General features: G+C 45.5%; 1 protein-coding gene across 3 annotated transcripts; it reads left to right on the plus strand.

Annotated features, from left to right (window-relative positions):
- The first annotated feature begins 266 nt into the window (after positions 1-266).
- Positions 267-15,109, plus strand: Nudt2 (nudix hydrolase 2). 3 transcript variants are annotated; one of them, NM_207596.2, is made up of 3 exons: positions 267-302; positions 11,451-11,584; positions 14,372-15,106. In NM_207596.2, exons 2-3 carry the CDS (start codon positions 11,458-11,460, stop codon positions 14,686-14,688), a joined length of 444 nt encoding a protein of 147 aa, NP_997479.1. In that variant the 5' UTR covers positions 267-302; positions 11,451-11,457; the 3' UTR covers positions 14,689-15,106. The 3 variants fall into 3 exon arrangements, with proteins under 3 accessions (NP_997479.1, XP_063143373.1, XP_063143372.1); XM_063287303.1 differs by lacking the exon at positions 267-302 and adding an exon at positions 3,447-3,511 and having other exon boundaries at positions 14,372-15,109; XM_063287302.1 differs by lacking the exon at positions 267-302 and adding an exon at positions 10,943-11,331 and having other exon boundaries at positions 14,372-15,109.
- The last annotated feature ends 9,571 nt before the right edge of the window (positions 15,110-24,680 follow it).

Consider the following 24,680-nt stretch of genomic DNA (forward strand, 5'->3'; position numbering starts at 1 on the left):
GCGCGCGCTGTCGCCCGCCCGCCTGCGGTCCCGCAGAACCCGCCAATGGTCATTCACAGGGCCTATCACCCTCTCCTCTAAAGGGCCAATCAGAGATCAGAAGAGACAGGGGCGGTCCAATGGTTCCGCTTGGGGAAGATCTCGCGACGTTCCCAGTCAGAAAACCGCGCCTCAGAGGCGGGTGGCAGCGCCTGATGCCCAATCCCGTGGCTCGCCTGAAGTGCAGCCGGGCTCTTCTGATTGGCTGGCGCGCTTTGTCTCCTTTCGAGAACCGCCTCCTGCCTCCTGCCTTCGTGCTGCGGGTGAGTGCAGTGGGGCTGGGGGCGTGGGGAATGTCGTGTGCTCTTGATCTGTTGCTGCGGGAACGGAGCTGGCATTGAGGCGGGTGTAGGCAGGCCAGGCAGGCCCTATCCACTCGCAGGACCTCGGTTTATCTCTCTGCACCTGAGAGAACAAGGTTTAGTGGTGATGGCGTGCGTCGGAAGAATTCCAGAGGCAGAGAGGTCCAGCTTTGGGACTTAGCGGGCCAATCATACCTTCTCCCTAGGCCTCTGTACTGCTTCGTAGTTATCGATTAAACCCTACCTGCATTCCAAGAGATCTTACGTTTTGTAAAAAACAAAACAAAACAAAACAAAAAAAACAAAAAAACTTTCCTTGTTTGTTTGTGTGTGTATGTGTGTGTCTGTCTGTCTGCGTCAGTTATGCGTCCCACGTTCATGCAGAAGCCAGAAGGCGTCGGATCCCAGAAATTCGAGTTAAACGCGGTTGTGAGCCACCTGCTTTAGGTTCCTGGGAACCGAACCCCAGTCCTTTGGAAGAGTGGCAGGTGCTCTAAAGGGGGGAAAAAAGGCCAAACAGCTTAAATCGAGAACCGTCAAGTTGCCAACGCAAAATGCATCATATCCAGTGGCGATTAAGCTTAGAAATTGGACATGCCTGCGTTTGATTAACTACCCCAAAATATTTCTGAACCATAGCTCATTTTCGCTTTTCTGAAAAATGATAGTAATGCGTCAACAGGTTGTAAAGAAGACAAAGTGAAAAGAATGCTTGGCAGGTCCTAGCTTCTCAGGTAAAAAGGTACCACCAGCATGGTGGGAGCAAGTACACTAGCCAGGATGTGTGCAGCTTCGTGTGTGCTTTAACATAGTGCTCATTTTAGCTCAAAAATTAACCATTCGGGGGCTGGAGAGATGGTTCAGTGGTTATGAGCCCTTGCTTCTCTTCCAGAGAACTTTGAGTTCATTTCCCAGCACCCATGTCAAGTGGCTCACAATTGCTTCTGACTCCTGCTCCAGGTGATCCCTGGCTCTCCTCAGGCACCCACATACACACAACTGGCAGACACACAGACATAAACAAAAATAAATCACTAATCAGAGAATAAAGATAATTCTTACTAAGAAATAAATTCAGAATTCAAAAGAGTAGAAAATAGACAATATAGTAAAAGGAATTAATCTTGTTGATCTTTAAAAATTACTAATAATTATCGTGAGCGCTGTTTATCAGCTGTTTCACAGAAAATATAAAAATGATAGACATTTCTTGATTTGCTGCGTGTGGCAGCGCATGCCTTTAGTCTCAGCATTCGGGAGCAGAGGCAGGAGGATCTCTTGTGAGTTTTAGGACTGCGTGGTCTAAAACGTAAGTTCCAGGATATACAGGACTGTTACACAGAGGGGGCAAAATTCTTAATTTTAACTATTAATAAGAGTTGAGGGCTGGAGAGATAGCTCGGTGGTTAAGAGCACTGACTGCTCTTCCAGAGGTCCTGAGTTCAATTCCCAGCAACCACATGGTGGCTCACAACCATCTGTAATGAGATCTGATGCCCTCTTCTGGCATGTAGGTATATATGCATCAGAGCACTCATACATTAATATATATATATATGAAATAAAATATATATATGAAAAAAAAGAGTTGAGTGCCTGTAAAATGCAGATAAGCATTCAGTTGGCTTATTATAAGATAAGAGTGACTGACGTATATTCTGTATCTCTGTATATACACACTTTATTTTAAACTCTCAACAATGAGAAATAGATGTTAAAGTCACTTTGCAAGCAATGATGTGTCTTTCAGGTAACAACCTGAATTTAGTAGCCAAGTTTCTTTCACAGCAGTGTCAACTATGGTTTCCTATGGTTGTGAACTGGAAGAGGGTGAAAATATTTGGAATACCAGATTGAAAAGGGGTGGTTAGAAAGGCAAATGTACCCACATTCAATGAAAATGGCTTGTCTTAGTGAAGGTCTCTACTGCTGTGATGAGACAGTGACCGAGAGCAACTTGAGGAAGAAAGGGTTTATTTGGCTTACTCATCCTATCTCTGTTTATCATCAAAAGAAGTCATGGGTTGGGGATTTAGCTCAGCGGTAGAGCGCTTGCCTAGCGAGCACAAGGCCCTGGGTTCGGTCCCCAGCTCCGAAAAAAAGAAAAAAGAAAAAGAAGTCAGGACAGGAGGGACGTGGAGAAAGGTGCAGATGCAGGGATCTTCATGAAGGAGGGCTGCTGACTGGCTTGCTCCTTGTGGCTTGCTCGGCCTACCTTCTTACAGAACCCAGGACCACCAGGCCAGGGATGGCCCCGCCCACAGTGGGCTGGGCCCTTCCACATCAACCACTAAGAAAGTGTCCTATAGGTTTGCCCACAGCCCAATCTCAGAAACATTTTCTAAACTGAGGCTCCCTCCTCTCCAGTGAGTCTAGCTTGTGTCAGGTTGACATAGAACTAGTTAGCACATGGGTTGTTGGAATATCTATGATAAAGACAAATCTTTTTCTAATATAAAATATTCAATTTAGGGATAGAAGAATGAGATGTCGCTAAACTTCAGACCCAGTTTTCGTTTATCTTGTGGGTAGTCTATAGCCCTTCAAATTCAACTCACTTCAAAAAGAAATGGCTAGCTTCTTCTTCCATCCAGTTACCCAAACCAGACGCCTCTACAATTATCTGTAACCTGGTACCCCGCCCCAATGCATATATATGTTTAAGAAGGAAATAAGCATGTAACATGCCTTTTCGCCTAGTCTTCTCTTCCAATTCGTTCTTCTCGTTACTTACTGCAAAAATGCTTTCGTAAAATGTCAGTCTGACCAAAATACCCTCTGCCTAAAACCAGTAGTCCTCACTGTCTACAGGCTGTGTATTAAACCAGGCACGGTGGCCTGCCTTTAATCCCAGCACTTCAGGGGCAGATGAATCACTGAGTTTGAAGCCAGCCTGATTTGCACAGAGTTCTGGATCAGCAAGGGCAACATAGTGAGACCCTGTCTAGAAAGCAATATAAACTAAGCTGCTTACCAGTGGGATGCTATTTTGTGTGAGAGCTTTGCACATTCCTTCCTTGGTCTAGAGGGCCTCCTTGCCTCGTCTTCATAAGACCTGGTAAATTCAGCCATCATTCAAAATCTTTGTAATGTCGCTCCAGATGTGGCTCCATCCAGTCATAAAATGTATGCTGCACAAGGATGAGGATCTGAGAGACCACAGCACCCAGGTGAAAAACACACAAGTGCATGCACGCATGCACATCCCTATTTATGGGGTACCCCTTTGACCTAAAGATCCTCCTTTCCTGTCTGTCTCAGACACCTTTATGATAAATGAAACACTTTGTAACACCTTTATGATGAATGAAACACTTTGTAACATCTGCTTGGACACCTTTTGCTTTCACTGGGCTGTGAAGCTCTAGAGAGGGAGATGATTTCAGTGTTCAATTTCACATTTGCCCTTCAATCCTGCCATACAGGACTTACTCAGCAGACAGCAGATGAGTGAAGGGAATCCGTAGGCTCCAGCATTAGACTCACTTATGTTTGTTTTCCATAGCTGAACAGCAGGTGGCACTGAAAGGCCACAGAACAATTTTTTCCCTGAGCAGTATTTTTGTCCCAACCTTGTCTGACTTTGGTCTGATCCTAGAAACCACTGTGTCATTAAAGGTAAAAAATCTTTCTCCCTCTGCCAAATGGCAAAGCTTGCAAAATGATTCTGCAGCTTGATCTCCTGGAGAAGGGGATGAATGGCAGATGCCCAGAGAAAGGTCTTTTGGTTTTTTTCATATGCTTAGGTTTTTTTTTTTTCTTTCTTTCTTTTCTTCCTTTCAGTATTGTTACAAGAAAACATTCTGGTGGACCAACACCTCATTGTTCCTCCAACAAGGAAACTAGAGAGTTGCAGTGAAGCCCATCGTGATGTGAGGTCAGGAAGCAGTAGGCACATGGAGTTACTTATAAGTGAGCAGAGTTACTCTTCCTCCTCTCTGGCCTGTGCAGAATTTCTAGACACCAGGTTTAGAGGAAACATGTGGTTTCAGTTCCTGTTTCTCAGGAAACAGCTATGGAGTCCTGGACACCCTTGTCAAATAGGCCCTTTTAGGAGCCTCAGGCTAAACTTTCCCCACCTGAGCTGGCTTTGGTTACAAGACAGCCGCCGAAAACCTGTTCAGTGGAAAAGCTTTTACCCAGACACCCGAAACAGTCTCCAGATGAGTACAGATTAAAGACTAAGGAGCATTAAAACTGGTGGTGATTTTATTAAGCATTTGTGCATGCTCTCAGAGCCATGTGTAACCTTAACCCTATTTCGTGATAAGCAGAGCTGTGAAGGTTAAAAAACAATGCAAGCTTTGGAGGTAGATTTCTTTGGATTCAAACTCACATTTCCAGCCATCATGCCACTGGGCAAGTATTTTAATCTTTTTGGGTCTTTTTGTTTGTTTGTTTGTTTTTTGTTTTTGTTTTGTTTTGTTTTTGAGACAGTACTCATGTAGCTCTAAAAGACCTTGAATCTATATGTAGTGAAACCTAACCTTGATATCCCAATCCTCCTGCCTCTCTACCTTCCAAGTACTGAGATTATGGGTGCCCTTAAGGTACATGTCATGGAGCCTGGCTTAGCATTTCTTAAGATTTCAGCTTGGAGAAAGACACATTAGTGTTCGCCTTTGTATTCTTTCGGAAGGCAGAGGGAGGTAGATCTCTGAGTTCAGGACCAGTCTGTTCTACATATCGTGTCCTGGGCTATAGAGTAAGACTCAGTCTTAAAATCCCAGTTTCCTCATAAACTAACACACATCCTAAAGGGTCCTCCTTCGAGCTCGTTCGTTTGTTTGAGACAAGATTTTTTTTGGGGGGGGGGTTCTTTTTTTCGGTGCTGGGGACCGAACCCAGGGCCTTGAGCTTCCTAGGTAAGCGCTCTACCACTGAGCTAAATCCCCAGCCCCGAGACAAGATCTTTAACACAAGGTTCTCCTGCTTCAGTCTTCTGAATGCTAAGATTATATGCCTAGCCTTAAAGGGTCGCCTATATAGAAACTTAGCTGCCAACAACTTTGCATTGTATAGGTGACACAGTATCATTACTTGACAGCATGGTGGTGTGAAATACTATGTGTATCAGACCATCAGAAATGTGAGGAGGTAAAAATAAATAAGCATATAAAAATATGTTTCTGGGAGCTTTGGTGGGGGGAACTAACTGCACAGTGTTCTTGATGACTGTGGTGAGCTGTGGCAGCAGAGCATTTACCTGAGAATTCGTCCTGAATCTCCTCGGCTGAGAGGAAATTCTGTCTGTGAAGAAAGCCAAGAGCATTTTCCCTCAGCTTCTGGAACCTTCTGATGACATTGAAGGTTTTTTGGTTCAGGTTTTTTTTTTCCTAACCACCTCAGGCACTCTGCCACTTTTCTGAAGTGTGAATTGCCTGCTGTCAGCCTGGAGTTCTCACCTCCGCAATCCTGGCTGCAGGCATATTTGCATATTGGATGCTGTGTTCTTTAACCCCCTGAGGTTTCAATCCACTTGCAGAATGGATGAGAGCTGAATACTTTCAAGCCCCTGGATAGTTTCGGCTCCCTCTTTCTCCAAAAAAACAGAAAACCAACAATAGCTCCATTGACTTTTATGCAAATGGTACTCTTCAAGGAACACTGGGCTGTTTCCCAGGGCCCCCGAACATACTTAAACATTTGTTTGAGTGGGAGGTGGGGAAAGAGTTCTGTTGAGTCAATGAACATCTGTTAAGAGCTGCTGAGCTGGGTTCCAAGGAAACAGACTTGAGTCTGGCTCTTTCCTGCCATAGGTACCAACAGAGACTTACAAGGGATGTATGTATGAAAACCTAAAGTGGCTTTGTACTGGGTCACTTTAGTTATACTGGAACTACATTTCCCAGAATTCCCCCTTTAAAAATATTTCAGTATTGTGTGTGTTTGAGTGTTTTGCCAACACGTATGTCTGTGTACCACATGCATACCTGGTGCCCAAGGAAGTGGGGAGCCTCCGCTTCCCACTTTGGGTCTTTTTGATCCAAAGTCAAACCTGGGTCCTTTCCAAGAGCAAGTGTTCTTACCTACAGAGCCAACTGAACAGCCCCAGCGTGCTGTGACGCACAGAGTTGGCATGATTGCAGGACATACACTTTAACAGCAGTCTGTTGGCTCACCTTGCTGATGAAGGACAGCATCCAGGCCTGCAGAAATCTCAGCTCACATGGAATCCTCCCCTTCAGCCCTTTTGCATCCTAGGGCAGATGGCATTCATCTGCTCTGGTTTTACCTGCGGGCCACCTGTGTCCCCAAGTCTAGAAGCTATGAGAGGAGGAAGTCTAGGGTTGTAGTTTGTCCTTGTGGGTTCCAGTCATCCTCACAGGTCTCAATTTGCTCTTTTAGTGTTGTCCTTGCTCTTTTCTGCTTCACATCCAGCCCCGCCCCCTGACTGCTAATGTTATTAGTCTTTAGGCCTGACAGTTATGTGGAGGGGACTGACCTGCTTCCAAAATACACAAAACACAATGCTGAGCTGGGCATAGTTTGTGCTGAGGTAGGAGGTTCTCAAAAGTGAGGCTTGGACTACGTAATGAGCTCAAGACTAAGCATGATCTATACATTAATCTCCTGTCATGACAAGCCAAGGACTAGGAATGTAGCTTAGTGGTTAGAACCCTTGCCTAGAATGCACAGATTAGAATGCACAGATTCCAATGGTGATTCCCAGCAGCACACACACATTCCTTATAGTTCCTTATAATAAATCCTTAAATTTCTCTGATGGAATCTTATGGCGGAGACTTATGGAGTTATTACAAGCTGGAAGACTCCATAGAAAAGGTGATACCTGAGCTACTTCAAAAATTAAAACTGGGCGCCAGAAACATGGCTTAACAGGTAAAGGTGCTTGCTGCATAAGTTTGAGGATGAATTCAGTCACTGAGTGTGTGGGAATAGAGGGTTGCACACCTGTGCTGGGTTGTACCTAGACCCCACAATGATAACTCTAAGTCAGTCATCTGTAAAGGGGTAAGTGGGAAGAGTTGTTTGCATGAAGCTTGGGATAGGCTTCCCAGTCATAGCTGGTTTAAGCCAAGCGATGAAAGGGTTCTGGGGAGTCCTAATCCTCCCTTTCTCTGTGTTCTCCGTGAGTGCGGCATACACAGAGTGAGCACGTGTTCTTATCTGTTCTGACAGATCGTAGGCCACTGCGTTCAGTGTGGCCTCTTTACACTCGCTAGAATGTACCTTTTCTCTTAGACTGAGATTTTCCTCCCGTTCCTTTCCAAGGGAAAGCACTTTTCTCTCTTCTGTGGGTTTACATGGCTACCCAAGGCCCATCATCCTTGACCTTCATGGAGACATCTTTCTTTTCTCATGCTCTATTTGTGGTAGCGGTGAGGAGGAATATACTGGGGCTTCCTGTCTTAGGGAGGGCAATAATCCTCTCTAGTCTTAGATTTCTAAGTTTACCTAGGGCTTCAACATTCCTTATATGGGTCTTTCAAGGGGCAAGAGAAAGGTATTCTACATCTATTACCTTCTTTTTTAAAAAATAATGTATTTAGTTTTATTTTATGTGCATTGATATGAGGGTGTATTAACCCCTAGAACTGGAGTGACACTGAGTTGTGAGCTCCCATGTGTGTGCTGGGAGTTGAACCCAGGTCCTTTGGAAGACAAGCCAGTGCTCTCGTCACTGAACCATCTCTTCAGCCCCATCTATTACTTTTTTTTTTTTTAGATTCATTTATTATATATAAGTACACTGTAGCTGTCTTCAGACACACCAGAAGAGGGCATCAGATCTCTTTACAGATGGTTGTGAGCCACCATGTGGTTGCTGGGAATTGAACTCAGGACCTCTGGAAGAGTAGTCGGGTGCTCTTAACCGCTGAGCCATCTCTCCAGCCCCCCATCTATTACTTTTTAATCATCCTTATAGGAAGGACATAGGATCCATTACCTGCTTCTACAGGAATTCTAAACCACGATTAAAATCCTTGTTGAGTTAGTTATGCAGTGACAAGGTGTTTCCAGAACACGGAATGTTCTCAGCATGAATAAGGAGTCAAGAAAATAGAACATGGTGTTTTGGAAAGCCAATGTACTACTACTTTACATATGAATTTTTTAACTCAAAAAAGAGCTCATTATACATATTCTGTACCGTACTTTTCCTCAATTAATATATCCAAAAATATTTTCTTACAGCCAGAACATTTGGTTCTACCCCATTTTTAATGGTGTGTGTGTGTGTGTGTGTGTGTGTGTGTGTGTGTGTGTGCGCGCGCGCGCGCCACAGAGATAGATGTATGTACTGAAATGTAATTAACCATTGCCACACCAATGTACATTTTTTTCTGGTTTAAAAAAAAAAAGAACCTCTCTTCAAAAAAATAAATTTGTTTTTTTATAACTATTTTCAGTTATATGTGTGAGTGCAGTGCCCACAGAGTCCAGAGGCAATGAATTTGCCTGAAAATGTAGAGTTACAAGTGGTTGTAAATGACTGTCCAGGGTTGATGAGGGAGACAAACTTGGGTCCTCCGAAAGAGCATCCTGACTTCTGAGCTATCTGTTCATCCCTCTTTCTTTTTGATATTATCAGATTTTTGTGAATATCTTGTCTGTGCATCTTTTTTTAATGACATCAATTAGCCCAAGCTAAGTAGCGAAGGATGACCTTGACCTTATGATCCTCTTGCCCTCACCTCAAGTATTGAGATTACAGATATCAATCACCATGCATAGTTTCATGTGTGCAGGGTCTCACTGGCTGACCTAGAACTCACTTCGTATACCAGGCTGACCTCAAACTCACAGAGCTCCAGAGTGCAGAGATTAAAGATGTGTACTAAAACATAGACTGTTTCTTAAAAACACTAGTTCGTTTCTAATCCTTAAGCCCTTCCTACCCACCAGTTTAGAATGATCTGAGTGTCTAAGTTTGTAACTTGGTGATAAAACACTTGTCTAATATGCGTGAGGCCTTCGTTTTGTTCCCAGCCACAAAAAAAAAAAAAAAAAAAAAAAAAAAAGGAGAAGCAAAAGGAAAGGAGTGTGGTGGGGGAGGTGTTTGGTTTACCCATGAGAAGCTGCTGGTCCCTAAAATACCATTTGGTAGCCTTCCTGAGAATTACTCTGGAAGAGGTGTTTGGGCCTGACTTCTCTGCCTTTGACAGCTCAAAGTGCCTCTTTTTGTTGTTTGTTTGTTTGCTTGTTTGTTTGTTTTTCGTTTGAGACAAGGTTTTGCTATGTAGCCCAGGTAGGCCTCACATTTCCAGTGATTGTCCTGCTTTAGCCTCCCTGGTGTCTGCCATCATGTCTGGCAGCCCATCTTGATTGAACAGCAAGGGGGAACATAGCATGTAGCAGGTGGCTTCTCTCTGTTCTGCTGTCCCACGTTAGGACCTTTGCCCAGATGCTAACCTCCACCTGGGCCACAGTCTCCTTTCCTCTGTGGAGTTACCTTTCTACCCTTTCCTCTGCCTCCACAGTCCCTTCTTCCAGTAAGCCTCCCTCAAAGGAGCTCAGACCTTTGGCTATCACATTTTTCTTTTGTGACCTTGTGTGTGTGTGTGTGTGTGTGTGTGTGTGTGTGTGTGCACTCGAATGTGGATATGGGTGTGTTCTATGGTACATGATTAAACATCAGAAAGCAACTTTTCTGGTGTTGACTCTTTACCTGGGTCATCAGGCTTGTGGAGCCCTGGAGCGCTATTAGCTGCTCCCTTCCAGATGTTATTCCACACAGAGAGAAATCTACTGAGTTTAATATGTGCCAGGCACTGTTCTAAGGCACTATAGAATTAAATCAGCTAGGCACACACTTTAAGAACTCTGGAGACAAAGGCAGGTTGTGCTCTGTGAATTTGAGGCCAGCCAGGGCTACATTAATGAGATCCCAACCCCCCAACCCCCCCCACCTCCTGAGAAATAAAGAGGAAAAAAAGAAAGAAGAAAATGAACTGATGATTACATAGTTCTCATAGCTACCTCTTCGGGTAGAACTGTTGTCACCTTCCACAGTTAATGTCAGAGCTGGACCCAAATCTGGGCCCAGATTCATGCTGTGAATGAGTGTGACCATTTGCCTATTTGCCTCTGCTACTGTTCATTGGACTGAATGCATATATGACTTACTAGATGTGGATATGAGTCTAAGAATGAACAAAAGTGACTTGGTATACCAGACTCCCTAAGCAACCCCACTGAGTCATGAGAAAACAGCTTAGAGTCTCTGCTTTAAGGACTCAGGCTGAGAGAAATGGGATTGTGATTTTGGTTACACCACTTACATTGCCTTCTCTGATTCCTAGCATCTTTTCTGTTTCAGTGCATTTGTTTCTGAGTCTTTGCAGTCTTAGAACGAATACACACAAGCCCTGAGTTTTACAGGGATCTTAGGGTAGAGGCCTCTTGACTACAGTAGTTCCTAGGGCCCTGTAGTTGCACACAAAGGTTTGTCACTGACTTCTGGATTCCCCTCTGTTAGATTTCCGTTTCCATGACAAAACACCATAACCAAAAGCAACTTGAGGAGGAAGAGTCTATTTCAGCTTATAGTATATAGTTCGTCATGCAGGGAACTCAAGGCAGAAACCGGAGGCAGGAATAAAGCAGAGCCCAGAGGAGTGATGCTTACTGCTTTTCTCCCCCTGGCTTGCTCTGCCTGCTTGCTTTGTTTGTTTGTTTATGGAGACAGGGTTTCCCTGTGTAGCCATGGCTGTCCTGGACCCAACTCTAAACCTCAAACTTGGAGAATTCCACCTGCTTCTGTCTCTCCTCCTCCTGAGCTCTCAGATTAAAGGCATGTGCTGCCACCCCTGGCTATTCAGCCTGCTTCTTGGACAACTCAGTTCCACTTTTGTAGGGAAGACACCACCTCCAGTGTGCTGTGCTGGGCCTTCCCACAGAAACCATTGATCAAGAAAATGCTCCACAGGCTCCTGTCTTATGGAGACATGCTCTCAACGGAAGCATCCTCTTCTCAAGATGACTGACAGTGACCAACCTCCATTCCTCGGCATGCTGTCTTTCTGTGGGTTGTGAGATCACAGTCAGCCTGTGCTTGCTATTCTTCAGCTACGGCCCCCATGAGTGAGTTTTTCTGTTGTGTATAGCTTCCCAGTGTTTCACTTTCTTTTTTTAACTTCATAGATAGATCATGGCCCTGAGGGCATGTGGCTTGATCATCTTCCGAAGACACCTTATTCCCAAGGTGGACAACACAACAATTGAATTTCTGCTGCTGCAGGCGTCGGATGGCATTCATCACTGGACTCCTCCCAAAGGTGCGGGATAGCCGGGTTGGGTGTTTTTGGAGGGGAATGCCAAGCTTGGCTCAGGAATCCACCCTGCCAGGCCCCTACAAGGCTTGTTTTTCAGTGACTGCACAGCAGAAGAGATGGCAGAGGCAGGAGCATTTAATCCTGTCTCTGGGTCAGGCCTCCAGGCCAGCTCAGAGCCAGAAATAGGATTCTGTGACTGACCCAAGGCAGATATAGCATCTGGTGTTTTTATATCACTCGCCCATGAGTGACTCGACAGGAGAAGAGCCACTGGGCTGGGGATTGGGAATGCTACAGTTGAGTAATGACTGGGCTGAGTGCTTCCTCTATCACAGTAGAGGTTGACTTTAAAATCGCAAGCTTTCTTCTTGCCCCCTTTTCTGATTTCATTTAATCAAGTTCCTTTGCCTCTTTGTGTAGTGCTCCCTTCACTAGGTCTTTCTTATGTGGAGCACACGTGCGGGGAGTATGACTCCTGGAGGTGTCAGAAGCACAGAGGAGCTGGGTCTCCCAACCACATTCTGGCAGGGATGGAAGGGTAACAGTGATGGAGTCCTTTCAACCCAAGAGGTTATGAAGATCATAGAGCCCTTGGGTTGTAGCCTCAGCAGCCACCTTTGCCCTGGGTTCCTCACTTAGAACCAAGGATAGAGCTGGTCACGTCTTCAGGAGGCAGAACGGTGAAGACCTGGAGCCTTGGATGTGGCCACGATGTGTTTGTGAGCAGGCTAGTTCTCGCCCACCAGCACTCTGGAAGCTGCTCAAGGGGACAGAAGGTTGCTGTGGATGTCCCTGAAAGAGAAGGCAGGCTACATAGGCAGAAGTGACCTGAGTGACTGTCCCTTGAGGAGCCTGTACCCACTGAGTCTGTATTTTCATAAGTCTTCCTTGAATCCCATACCCAAGCTCCTGGGTGTGCCTTACTTTTCCCGAATGACTCTTTTTCTGTTAATCCTCACGCTGCCTGGTGGTGGTGGCGGTGGCAGCCATGCATGCCTTTAGTCCCGACACTTGGGAGGCAGAAGCAGGCGACTCTCTGAGTTCAAGGCCAGCCTGGACTGCAGAGCGAGTTCCAGGACAGCCAAGACTACACAGAGAAACTCTGACTTCAAAAAACAAAAAAAATTTCATGCTTATATTAAAATTATCATTATCAACTCTGTTTCAGACGGGGGTGGGGCAGGGTGATGAAGTCACCCTGGACTGAGGCCACTGGGATGGTCCCAGTGGGCAAGGACAGATTGGCTCTGGCAGTTTCTGGGACGAGGACCCGGGGTAAACAGCCCCAGATAAGACAAAAACAGCATAGGCTGGGGAAGCACAGACAGGTCTGAGATTGGGAGAAAGCAAACCAGAGAAGAAATTTTCACACATTTGAATTGCAAGGGGAAGAACAAGGTAAAAGAGAGGTGTCCCAAATTCTGTAAATAGGAATATTCACACTTATCTCCTGATCACCGGAGTCACACGGGGAGATGTCAGAGGACCTCACCTAATCTGTTCCTTCTTCACCCTGCTAGCGTTCACAGGCAGCAAACTGAATAGATGTTCCTGCGAGGGGTGTGCTCAGACTCGCAGACAGCTGGGAGGGGCATCCTGAGTCAGTGTCCCCTGTCACCACCTCCTACTTTCCCTCAATATATTACCAGTTTTTGTGCACACTATGTGAAGTGTTGTGCAGAAAACTTCCCCAGAAGTGGGAGCTGGATGAATCCCTTAAGTGCTGAGTTCCTGTTTTCCATCCTGAAGCCTCTAGGCTCCTGTGCACACCCCGGGAAGTAGAACACCTAGTGTATAGCTCCACCTCCAGGCCAAGACGGGAACAGCTAGGAGTTCCTGCTTCCTATGAGCTCCTGAAACAGCAGGGGCCCCCTCAACAACTCACCAGAGCCAGGAGTAGATACAGGTTACCAGAACCCTCTCATTGCTTCTGGGCCCTTCTGGGACACTAAGAATTTGTGGGAAAGGCCTAGGGGTAAAGCTGGGGGCCACTACAGTCTGCAGAGCTTCAAGTTCTGCTGCAACAGTTTCTTGGCAGCTGTCTTCTTGGATTTGAGTCTTGCCAACAAATTTTCTTAGAACTGGCTCTTGGCTTGTCCTTAGTCTTAAGTTCCCATCAGGACTTTCCCTGTGAATCTGAAATCTGGCCTTGCTCAGTTAGAAAGATGAAAACAATTTGAAGAGGCCTTGATGGCTACTTGGAAACAGCTGCTGCTGCAGCGGTGCAGGGCCTGGGCCTGCTAACTGTCGAGGGTTGAGTCCTCCCTGGATTTTCCTGCTAGCCCCCACTCTGCCAAGAGACTCGCCCCCCCCCTGGAAAATTACTCTAAGATCTCCAACAGAAAAGCAGTCCCTGTGAAAAATAGAGGGGGCTGGGGGTGCTTAAAGAATAGGAAAGCAGAGATCCGAGGAAAGCCATCTCCACCCCTGACGGCTCTAAGTGTCCTGGGATGAGGATGTGGCTCAGCAGCAGAGCATTTACCTTCTGAGCACGGCCCCATAGTCCGCACAGCAAAACCTGGACGAAGCTATCAATCCGACCTTCTGGGCACATTGGTTTTATTCCACAAAGATAGAATAGGGAGGAGGGATTTATTTCTCAGACCTTGAAAACCAGACACTGCCTTGTAGCCCTGCCTAGGCGTGTTAGGGTCTTGACCATCTCCAGACTTCCTTTAGCCCAGGAACTCTGAGGAAAGTCGCTGCAGACCCTATCTTTATATCATCTGTCCTGGAAAAACCCAGCTTCTGTTAGTATTGAAGATCTCTCCTTTATTTGTTTCTAACCAGGCCATGTGGACCCCGGCGAGAATGACTTAGAAACAGCCCTGAGAGAGACTCAGGAGGAAACAGGCATAGAAGCAAGCCAGCTGATCGTCCTTGAGGGGTTCAGAAGGGAGCTCAATTATGTGGCGAGGAAGAAGCCTAAAACAGTCATTTACTGGCTAGCAGAAGTGAAAGACTATGATGTAGAGATCCGCCTCTCCCAGGAGCATCAAGCCTACCGCTGGCTAGGGCTGGATGAGGCCTGCCAGTTGGCTCAGTTCGAGGAGATGAAGGCAACGCTCCAAGAAGGACACCAGTTTCTCTGCTCCACACCAGCCTGAGCTGACCAGAACAAATGCTTCCATGGCATCCTTAAGGGTTTTTGAGATGAGCCTACCCTTTCCATCCAGGGAAGGATGCGCTGGCCTTGGGCTTGCTACAGCCGAGAGCAGATAGGTTAGTGAAATTAAATAACTCCACACTCAGCCAGGAAGCCCTGGATTCAATCCCTAGCATAGAAAATAATTACTTTAAAAAGAAGAGCAAGGGGGTTGGGGATTTAGCTCAGCGGTAGAGCACTTGCCTAGCAAGCGCAAGGCCCTGGGTTCGGTCCCCAGCTCCGAAAAAAAGAAAAGGAGAAAAAAAAAAAAGAACAAGGAAGATGGATTTTAGCAAAGGAGGGGTACAGTCCTTAAAATGCCAGCCCTAAAGTACCTCTTTATCATTTATAAATAAACTTCAAGCAACTTACATGCCCTTTAACCTGTGTTTTTTTCTTGGATTCATGCCATTGGTTGGGGGAAAGAAAATTAAAGTGAGTCAGAGCTTTAGATTTGACCAAAGGGAATCCTTAGACCTTTTGGCCATTCCGATTTGTATAAACCATAGGAAACTGTATGTCCAAATACTATATGGGAAAAAAGCTAAGGGAAGGGACCAGAAGTAACACAGCAACCCCTTTGCTTCTGCGACTCCATGCATCTCCCACATACAGACCCACAGATTTGGAATTTCCGAGCCATAGAATTGGAGTGCAGAAATTGAGCATTTTATTCAGGTATCTCTCCAATACCCACATATTTTGTCAGTGCATAGGGGATGTTTCAGATCCAAACCTTTGGGCTGTCTGGGCCAGAGAGGTGGGGAACAGGCAACCCTGTTCATCAGGTTGGTAGCGCTGTACCCTCACCTTTTACCCTGGGCTGTCTCCCAGAGTAATGAGCCTGGTTAGCATGATTGAAGTAGAGAATGAGGTGTGCCCACATTCACAGCCTCTGTCGCGTCATTAACCTATACACCTCACCCAGAACTACCTTCTCCACCTTCCGCAGACTTAGCATTGCCGTTTCTTCCTAACCTCCGCCTATTGGCTCTCTTCACAATGCCACTGTAAGACCCGGAGGTGCAAGAGTTTGGTCCCAGCCTTCTGTTGTTTTGCTACTCCGGCTCAAGGAATGCTGAGGCAGGCGTTAGATCTTAGAGCCCTTCCAGAAGCTGCTAGCAGCCAGGTTCATGTGGATTTTATTAGAGGGCTGTTGCCCAATGAAGTGCAGAAGATTGGAGGGGAAGGGGCATTGGCAAAGGTCAACATGGATTACCAGAGTCAAGAACAGCCACCCCAAAGGAAGGAGAACAGTCACCCGGTCTTAAGCAGACTTCCAGATGTTTCCAGTCACTGATTCTCCGTAGACAGGGCAGTACTAGGGAACAGATTTTGGAGCACAGCCAAGGACCTAAATGGTTTGTTCCTCGCCCCTTTGAGCAGCACTCTCCAACGGAGGCCTGCTGCAGGAAGTTTTTGGAGCTTAATGTTCTCTTCCAGGCCAGCAGGGACCACATCCCACTGATTTAATAAATGCCTGCTGGGCAGTGGTGCCAAACCACAGGCAGCCTGCCTCCTAACCAGGACTGGCCAGTCGGCCCTCTGCTCTTACAACGGGAGGCTGGAATCTGAAAATTCTAAAACCTCGTGCATCAAAGTTGGAAGGGACTGAAAGTGACCTGATTTTGCTGTTCATTTTTATTGCATGGGAAAATTTATGATGGGTGACACGGTGCCATACGCCTGTAGAGCCTCAGCACTTTAGAGGCTGAGGCAGGAGCATTGCTGAGAGTACAAGACCAGCCTAAGCTACAAGAAACAAAAAATGGCTGGAGAGATGGCTCAGTGGTTAAGAGCACTGACTGCTCTTCCAGAGGTCCTGAGTTCAAGTCCCAGCAACCACATGGTGGCTCACAACCATCTGTAATGGGGTCCTATGCCCTCTTCCGGTGTGTCTGAGGACAGCGACAGTGTACTCATAAATAAATCTTTAAAAAAATAAAAATAAGCACTGCCTGCTTTTCTAGAGGACATAGGTTTGAGTCCCAGCCACACATGGTAGCTCACAGCCATCTGTAATTCCAGTTTCAAAGGATCCAATTCCTCTTCTGGACAGGATACACAGACATCCATACAGGCAAAGTACCCATACACATAAAATCTTTTTTTTTCTTTTGAGACAGGATTTCTCTGTACCCTGGCTATCCTGGAACTCACTCTGTAGACCAGGCTGGCCTTGAATTTACAGAGATCTGCCTGGCCCTCTGCCTCACAAGAGCTGGAATTAAAGGTACTGGGCCACCGTTGCCCGGCAATCTTTTTAATCTTTAAGAAAAGAAGGGAGGGAAGAAGGAAGGAAGGAAGGAACAAACGAATGAATGAACAAACAAACTAAAATAGAAGCAGCAGACACAGGAGAAAGTGGGAAGAAGGAAGGAAAGCCAGTGCTTGGTCTTGGAAGTTGTCTATATGTGGGAAGCTTTGAAAGTAAGGTGCTACAGGGAAAACCTTTTAGAAAATCTTAGAGCAACTGAGATGGCTGGGTGTTAAAAGTGCTTGCTGTGCCTGCCTAACAACCTGAGTTTTATCCCCAGATTCCAGAGGGAAGAAGAGAACCGATTCCTAAAACTGGTCCTCTGACGGCTTTACACATGCTGTGCCATGCCCACACCACACTCACACATCCCACTGTTGTCAACCAGAATACCTTACAGTTTCAGACACGTGCTTCTGGTCCTCACAGAGGGCTCCATCAAAACGTAGATAGAGAGGGCTGGCGAGATGGCTTAGAGGGTGAGAGCACTGAGTTCCATTCCCAGCACCAGCATGGGTTATGTAATGCCCTCTTCTGACTTCCACAGGCGCCAGGCACACATGTGGTACACACTTGGTGCCCATATATACATACAGGCAAACCACTTGGATGCATAAAAATTAAACACAGGTACAGATCAGGCACGGCAATGTATATCTATAATCTTACAAGTGGCCTCTCCTTGGCTTCTTACTGTGCCAAGCTTCGGCTGCTCTTCATCTCCTAAAACCTGTGTGCTGACCCCAAGGAAACGACTCTAAGAAGATTGTCTCAACGATGTTGGTCTCTTAACACAACTGGTTCTTCAGCACAAGCTGACCAGGATCACAGATTCCTAACTCTAAAGATCCAGTGGCCCTCACGGAGTCCTTTAGGAACTCTGAAACTTCCCTCTATAATTTTACAAGCCGGACCTTCGCCATCGGCCCTGCTCACAGCATTATCTTCTAAGTCCCCATATGCCTTAGGACTACCATTGTAACGCTGAAATGCCAGGACCAAAAACCACTTGTGGAGGAAAGGGTTTGTCTGGCTTTCCACTTCCACATTGCAGTCTATCACTGAAGGAAGCCAGGACCAGAACTCAAACAGTGGGGACCTGAAGGCTGGAGCTGAGGTGGGGGCCACAGAGGGGTGCTGCTTACTGGCTTGCTTATCTTTCTTGTAGAATCCATCGATCATTAATTAAAAAAATACCCTAAGGCTGGAGAGATGTCTCAAGAGTTAAGAGCACTGGATGCTCTTGCAGAGGATCCAGGTTCAAGTCCCAGCACCCATGTCTTCTCACACCTGTCTGTAACTCCAAGAACTGATGCCCTAACACAGACATACATGCAGGCAGAACACCAATGCACATAAAAACAAACAAAAAAGAGGAGACGCCCTTCAGCTCCATCTCACAGAGGCTTTTTCCCCGTTGCGGTCCACTCTTCTCAGATAACGCTAGCGTGTGTCAAGTTGACTTAAGCTTAGCCAGCACCCCATAATAGCTCATTAAGCTCCGAATGCACAATGACTTTTCTGGCCCAAAGTCTTCCACATGTATCCAAAGAGAAATGAACAGTCCTCCCTAATGTCTCAAGGAAGCTTGGTTTGGGGATAGAGCTTGAAAGAGGATCATCCTCTCTTTGAGAAACCCTTAATCATCTTTGTCGAGTCCAGGGCTCTGAAAGCCCTGCCTCCTTCTAAAGCTTCCCTAAGATGCTCAAAGATCTCTGTGTTCCATTCCTCGTTAGCTACTTTCTCATCCTCAAACTCATGTGGCCTATTAGGAAACTGCTTCTTTCTTATCTCTGCTTGTTAGGATGTCCCGCTGTTAGCTCGGAGATGCCCCAGACTTTCTTCCAACATGTCCAGTTCACTTAGCCTCTGACCCTGGCTGTTTCCTCCCTCCTTCTCTCATGTATTCTGTCTGAGACATACACTCAAAATACCACCATTGTGAGGCAAAGGCATAGGGCTGAGAGGAGTGCAGCTCGGTGGCGTCTGGAGAGAGATCTGTTCTGTCACTGTTTTGATGAGTGATCTTTGGAAGTCTCAGCCTCTCCAGCCTCCTTTTCCTTGTGTACTGTGGCAGATGAGATGATAACGGTGACTCTGGGAACAAACACAGGCCTGGGAAACTAAAGTCAACAAGGCTGATTCTGAAACTGGATTGCCCTGGTGCTCCTTTGTATTCATATGGGGCCTTAGCCCATGGAATGTTGCTGCCAGCATTCAGGGTAGGTCATCCCTGAGTTTAAACTTCTCTAAAAATGGCTTCACAAACAAGCCCAGAGCTGTTTCCCGGGTGATTGCAATCCAATGAAGAAGACAAAGATGATTAACACACACACACACACACACACACACACACACACACACACACCACTTTAACAACTGTTGGCTTGGGGTGGAGATGCAGGCAAATGATACAGACATTCAGCTTCCCAGTAGGTTTGAAATTTTCTCATGAGAAGTCTTGGGAAGCTACAGAGTTATAGATCCAGCTCATCGGAAGAAGCGAGGCGAGAGGGTCACTTTAGCCTAGGGGTTGGAGGTCCACCTGGACAGTGTCACTCGACTCTGATCTTTTGAATGCAAGGGGGGAGTGGCAGGGGTTGGGGTGGGGTGGGAAGGCAGTTGTATCTTTGTGAGTTCTGGGCCAGCCTGGTCTACAGAGTGAGTTCCATTATAAAATGTTTAATTCAAGCTAATTAACATATACTTCACCTTGTTGCCCTTGTTCATTCTCTTAACATAGTCCGCCCAGGGATGAGGATAAAGCTTCATTGGTACAGTGCTAGCCGCACACAGACTGGGTATGGCAAGTTTCCCTTTAATCCTAGCACTCGAGGCAGATGCAGGGAGATCTCTGTCAGTTTACCTGGCAATTTAGAAAATAAGTTTTGGGGAAAAAGTGTTTCTGGGTGGGGAAACAAAGAATGATAATTGTCCTTTTATTTTTATTTTATGAAATTTCCAAGCTTTCTAAAACAATATTACCTTTGTGGAAAAAAAATCAAACTTCATGCAGAAACAACGGGTAAGATGTATTGGCTATAAAGGTAAGATAATAACAGGTGGAAAAGGCTGGCCCCAGATTCCTAGTTCCTGCTTATCGTGATAGAGTCTCCCTCTATATTCATGCTGACCTTGGATTTGAGGGGATCCTTCTGCCTTGGGGTCCCGAGTGCTGGGATTCATGGCATACGCTACCACATCTGGATTGGAAGCTTTCAAAATAAAAACAACTGAGACATAATTTATATATAGCAGAGTACATTTTTTTTTCTGAGACAGAGAAGGTCTCATTACAAAGTAGTGGCTGTCCTGAAACTCTCTCTGTAGACCAGGGTAGCTCTGAACTTACAGAGATCCACCTGCCTCTATCTTTCAAGAGCTGGGATCAGGGGTTGGGGATTTAGCTCAGTGGTAGAGCGCTTGCCTAGCAAGCGCAAGGCCCTGGGTTCGGTCCCCAGCTCCGAAAAAAGGAAAAAAAAAAAAAGAAAGAAAAAAAAAAAGAGTTGGGATCAAAGGCATGCACCGCCACACTGGGCAGCATCGTTTTGAAAAGCTATAGCTTAGTAGTTTTTCTTAATTCACAAGGCTGTGTAAGTATCCCCACCACAACCTAATTTCAGAAGATTCTCAACACTCAAAAAACGAAACCGTCATATACCTCTTAAGCGATCATTCCCGTTTCCTCTCGGCCACCACTTACCCCACTTTTTGCGTAATCGTCCCATCCCTGGCACTTCTCGTCACTGGAGTCCTCCAACCTGGCATGGAGGTGTGCACCTGCGACCCCAGCACTTGGGATGTTGCAAGCAAAATGAACAGGGTTCAAGGTCTTCCTGAGCAGCTAGAAAGTCCAAGCTCAGCCTGGGTGACGGGAAACCCCATCTCAGAACAACAATGAGTAAATGAGCAAGTGTACACGTTAAACCGGACAATTTGTGGCCTTTGTATCCTGCTTCTTCCACTTAGCAGTTCTCACGGTTTACACCTGTCATTTCCTCCTTCCGCTTTTATGATGAGAGCTTTGTTGAAATACTACAACCCTGTCTCGAAAAAAATATATATAATTTGTATAGTATATGAAACACCCATTTTAAAGTGAACACTTGAAGGGCTTTACTATGTTAATGGAGTCATGGGATTATAATTTTAGAACATTTTAATAACCCCTCAAAAAGAAATAAAAAACAAAAACAAAACCAGCCAAACCAAAAAAACCAAACCCGAAACTATCAGCAATATTGATATTTCTCCAAACCTTAGGCAAGCAACACTCTGCCTGTTCTGAGCATGCCATGTAGTGGACTTAAATAACATGTAGTCTTTTGTAACTGGCATTTTCAGGGGCAATTCATTTCGTAGCATGCATTAGTCCTTCATATTCCACGGTTTCAATATGCCATACTGAATTGATCCAATTCGAGTTATTCCTACTTTTTTTTTTAAGTTGTTTTTAAAAATGCTTCAAGTTCTGCGGATAAATTGTCATCTCCTTGGGTATAATTAAGTGTAGAGAATTCCAGTGTTAGGTGGTAGCTATGTTTCTAGCTTTTGAGGTATTAGACTGTTTTTTGTTTGCTTGTTTTTGGTTTGGTTTGTCTAGAGAGCCCTAGCTGTCCTGGACTCACTTTCTAGACCAGGTTGGCCTTGAACTCGCAGAGATCCACCTGCTCCTGCCTCCTGAGGGCTGAGATCAAAGTTGTGTGTTACCACCACCTGGCCACTAACGTGATTAAAGTGGCTGTACTTCTTACAGGTCAGAGATGTTTGCGGGCTGGGCTAGCTATACAGCCTCTCCATCTGTTGTATCTGATGGTGATGATGGTAATGGTGGTGATGATGACGGTGGACTATGGTGACGACAGTGATGGTTGGCACCCTAGTGAGGGTGACGTGGTATCTCAGTGGTTTTACCCTAATTGCTGTGGTGGAATATTATTTTGAATATCTTTTCATATGTTTATCAGTAATGGTCAGGTCATTGGGCTTGGAGGCAAGTGTCTTTACCTACTGAGCCATCCTACCAGTCTTTTTGCTTTCTTGTTAATGTATTTTAAAGCATAGAATATTACAACTTAGTAAAGTTAAATTTGTGTATTTTTTCCTTCTGTTGAATTGTTGAATACACACACACACACACACACACACACACACACACACTACACACTAGGGATTGAATTCAGGTCCTCGTCGATACTAGAAAATACTCTGCCACTTAGATATGTCCCCAGCCCTCATTTGACTTTTGTTGGAGATGAGGTTTTGCTAAATGGCCCAGACTGACCATGAACTCACTGTAACCCAGGCCTTGATGTGCAGTCCTACTGCCTTCTCCTCAGTAACTGGGATTACAGATCTTCAGCACCAGGACCAGCTCTTCCGGGTTTAAAGTCTTAGTTGTACTTAGGCCAGTGATGCATTTTGGATTAATTTTTTTATGTGACAGGAAGTAGAGGATCCAACACCAATCCTACTTTGTGAGTATTCTGCTGTCGTAGTGCCAGTTGTTAAAAAGATGCATCCTGATCTTACCAGGCAGGCACGGTGGTTCACCCTTTTCATTTCAGCACTCTGGGGGCAGAGGCAGGTGGATCTTTGGGAGATCAAGGCTAGCCTGGCCAACATAACGAGTTCCAGGACAGCCTGGGCTACCCAATTGAGGAACTCTGTCATAAAGAGACAATGATTCTTGGGCTCAGCCTGATACTCCCTTTTACCATGAGAGGTTCACTAAGAAATCAAAACCTTAAAAGTAGAAAATTTCCCAGGAAGCAAACTGGGCTCCTCAGAGGGAGCCACTGGCAACCCTGACTTAGGGAGGGTAAGTCTGGAACTGAGTCAGTTCCTGGGACACTTGGCTGGGGCAGATGGTCTCTGAAATTCTTCAAGGTCTCAGCAAATATAATGAAACTAACATGGTAACCAATCAAAACTATACTAATTCACTGCTTTGCCCCCTACCTCTAATCACATAACTCTTCTAGAAAATTCCTGCATAAAAGGAGCCTGAGAGCAACTTGGGTCATTGCCATTTTGATGAATGGTTGACCCCTTCATGCTGGTAATTTCTGCAGGATTAATACTCTTTGTCTTTGCATCCTATTTGAGTCTGTGGGTCATCGTTCAGTGACTCTTGGACCCTAAAAGATTCTCTAAAAAACAGAAAATAAATGTGTCTTCAGCGTTGGTGACCATGTCATAATCCCAGTGCAGGACAGGCATAGGCAGGCAGATCTCTGAGGTCACCCTACCCTACAAAGTGAGGTAGGGCTACACAGTGAGATCCTGTCTCAAAACAAACAAACAGATTTCTTTCTTTTTTAACTTATGTGTGTCTGTGTGGGTGAATGCTATGTGTATGCAGGTGCTAACAGAGATATGAAGAGAGTATCAGAGTCCTTGGAGCTGAAATTACAAGTATTAAGTTACGAGCCTCCTGACAAGGGTGTGGGAACCAAATCTCTGTCCTTTGGAAGAGCAGCAAGCGCTCGGAACTGCTGAGCTCTCTCCAGACAGCAAACCTCCACCAAACTACTCTTTGAGAAAGAGAGAGAGAGAGAGAGAGAGAGAGAGAGAGAGAGAGAGAGAGAGAAGGTTCCTGAGCTGGAAGTGTAGTGCATGTAGTTCAGTGGTAGAATGTTTCATCACTATATAAGAGATCCAGTACCACACACACAATCATACATGTGAGGGTTTACTTCTGGATTCTCAAACCCATCCTGCTGAACTCATCCCGCTGATATTTTGTATATATGTATTTTATATACATGTATATGTATTGGGTTTACCTGTATGTGCACCAGGTGAGTGCTGACTGCCTTTAGAGGTCAGAAGAAGGTCAGTCCCCTGGAACTGGAGTGTCAGATGCTTGTGAGCCACATGAGGCTACTGGGAATGGAACCCGGGTCTTCTGGAAGAGCAGCCGCTGCTCTTAGCCATGGAATCATCACCCTAGCACTTCATTTCTCAATTAAAGCATTCTCGTGTGTGTGTGTGTGTGTGTGTGTGTGTGTGTGTGTGTGTGTGTGTGTGTGTGTAGAGGTGGTATTCAGGATGGGAGGGGAGTTGCGCATGTACCACAGTGCACATGTGGAGGTCAGAGGACAACTTGGTGGAGTCAGTTCTATCCTCCACCTTTAATTGGCTTCTAGTGATTGTCTAGGTGTGGCTTACAGAGGACACACATATCTACCCAGTGAGATGACTGATTATCATTACCGTATTACATGTCTTTTTGTGTGTTTGCTTGCTTGCTTGCTTGCCTTTTCTTTTCTGAGACAGGGTCTTGCTATGTAGCTCTGGCTATCCTCGAACTCACCAGGTAGACCAGATATCCACCTACTTCTGCCTCCCAAGTGCTGGGATTAAAGGGATATGTCACCATATCCTGCAGTGTATGTCTGTCTGGATGCTAGTATCACATTATCTATATTATTATATATTTGTAGTAAGTGTAAAAATTGAAAAATATGAGTCTGCAAACTTTGGGTTTTTTTTTTCAAGATTGCTTTGGCTATTCTGGGTCCCTTAGATTTCCCTATGAATTTTATCTATTTACTTATTTATTTACTTTTGGTACAGGGTCTCACTTTGTAGTTCTGGCTGGCCTGGAACTTACTAGCATGACCTCAAACTCACAGAGATCCACTTGCCTCTGTCTCTCAAGTGCTGGAGTTGATTAAAGGTAAATGCTACCA

This window comes from Rattus norvegicus, chromosome 5 (genome assembly GCF_036323735.1).
Source record: "Rattus norvegicus strain BN/NHsdMcwi chromosome 5, GRCr8, whole genome shotgun sequence".
Taxonomy (NCBI): Eukaryota; Metazoa; Chordata; class Mammalia; order Rodentia; family Muridae; genus Rattus; species Rattus norvegicus.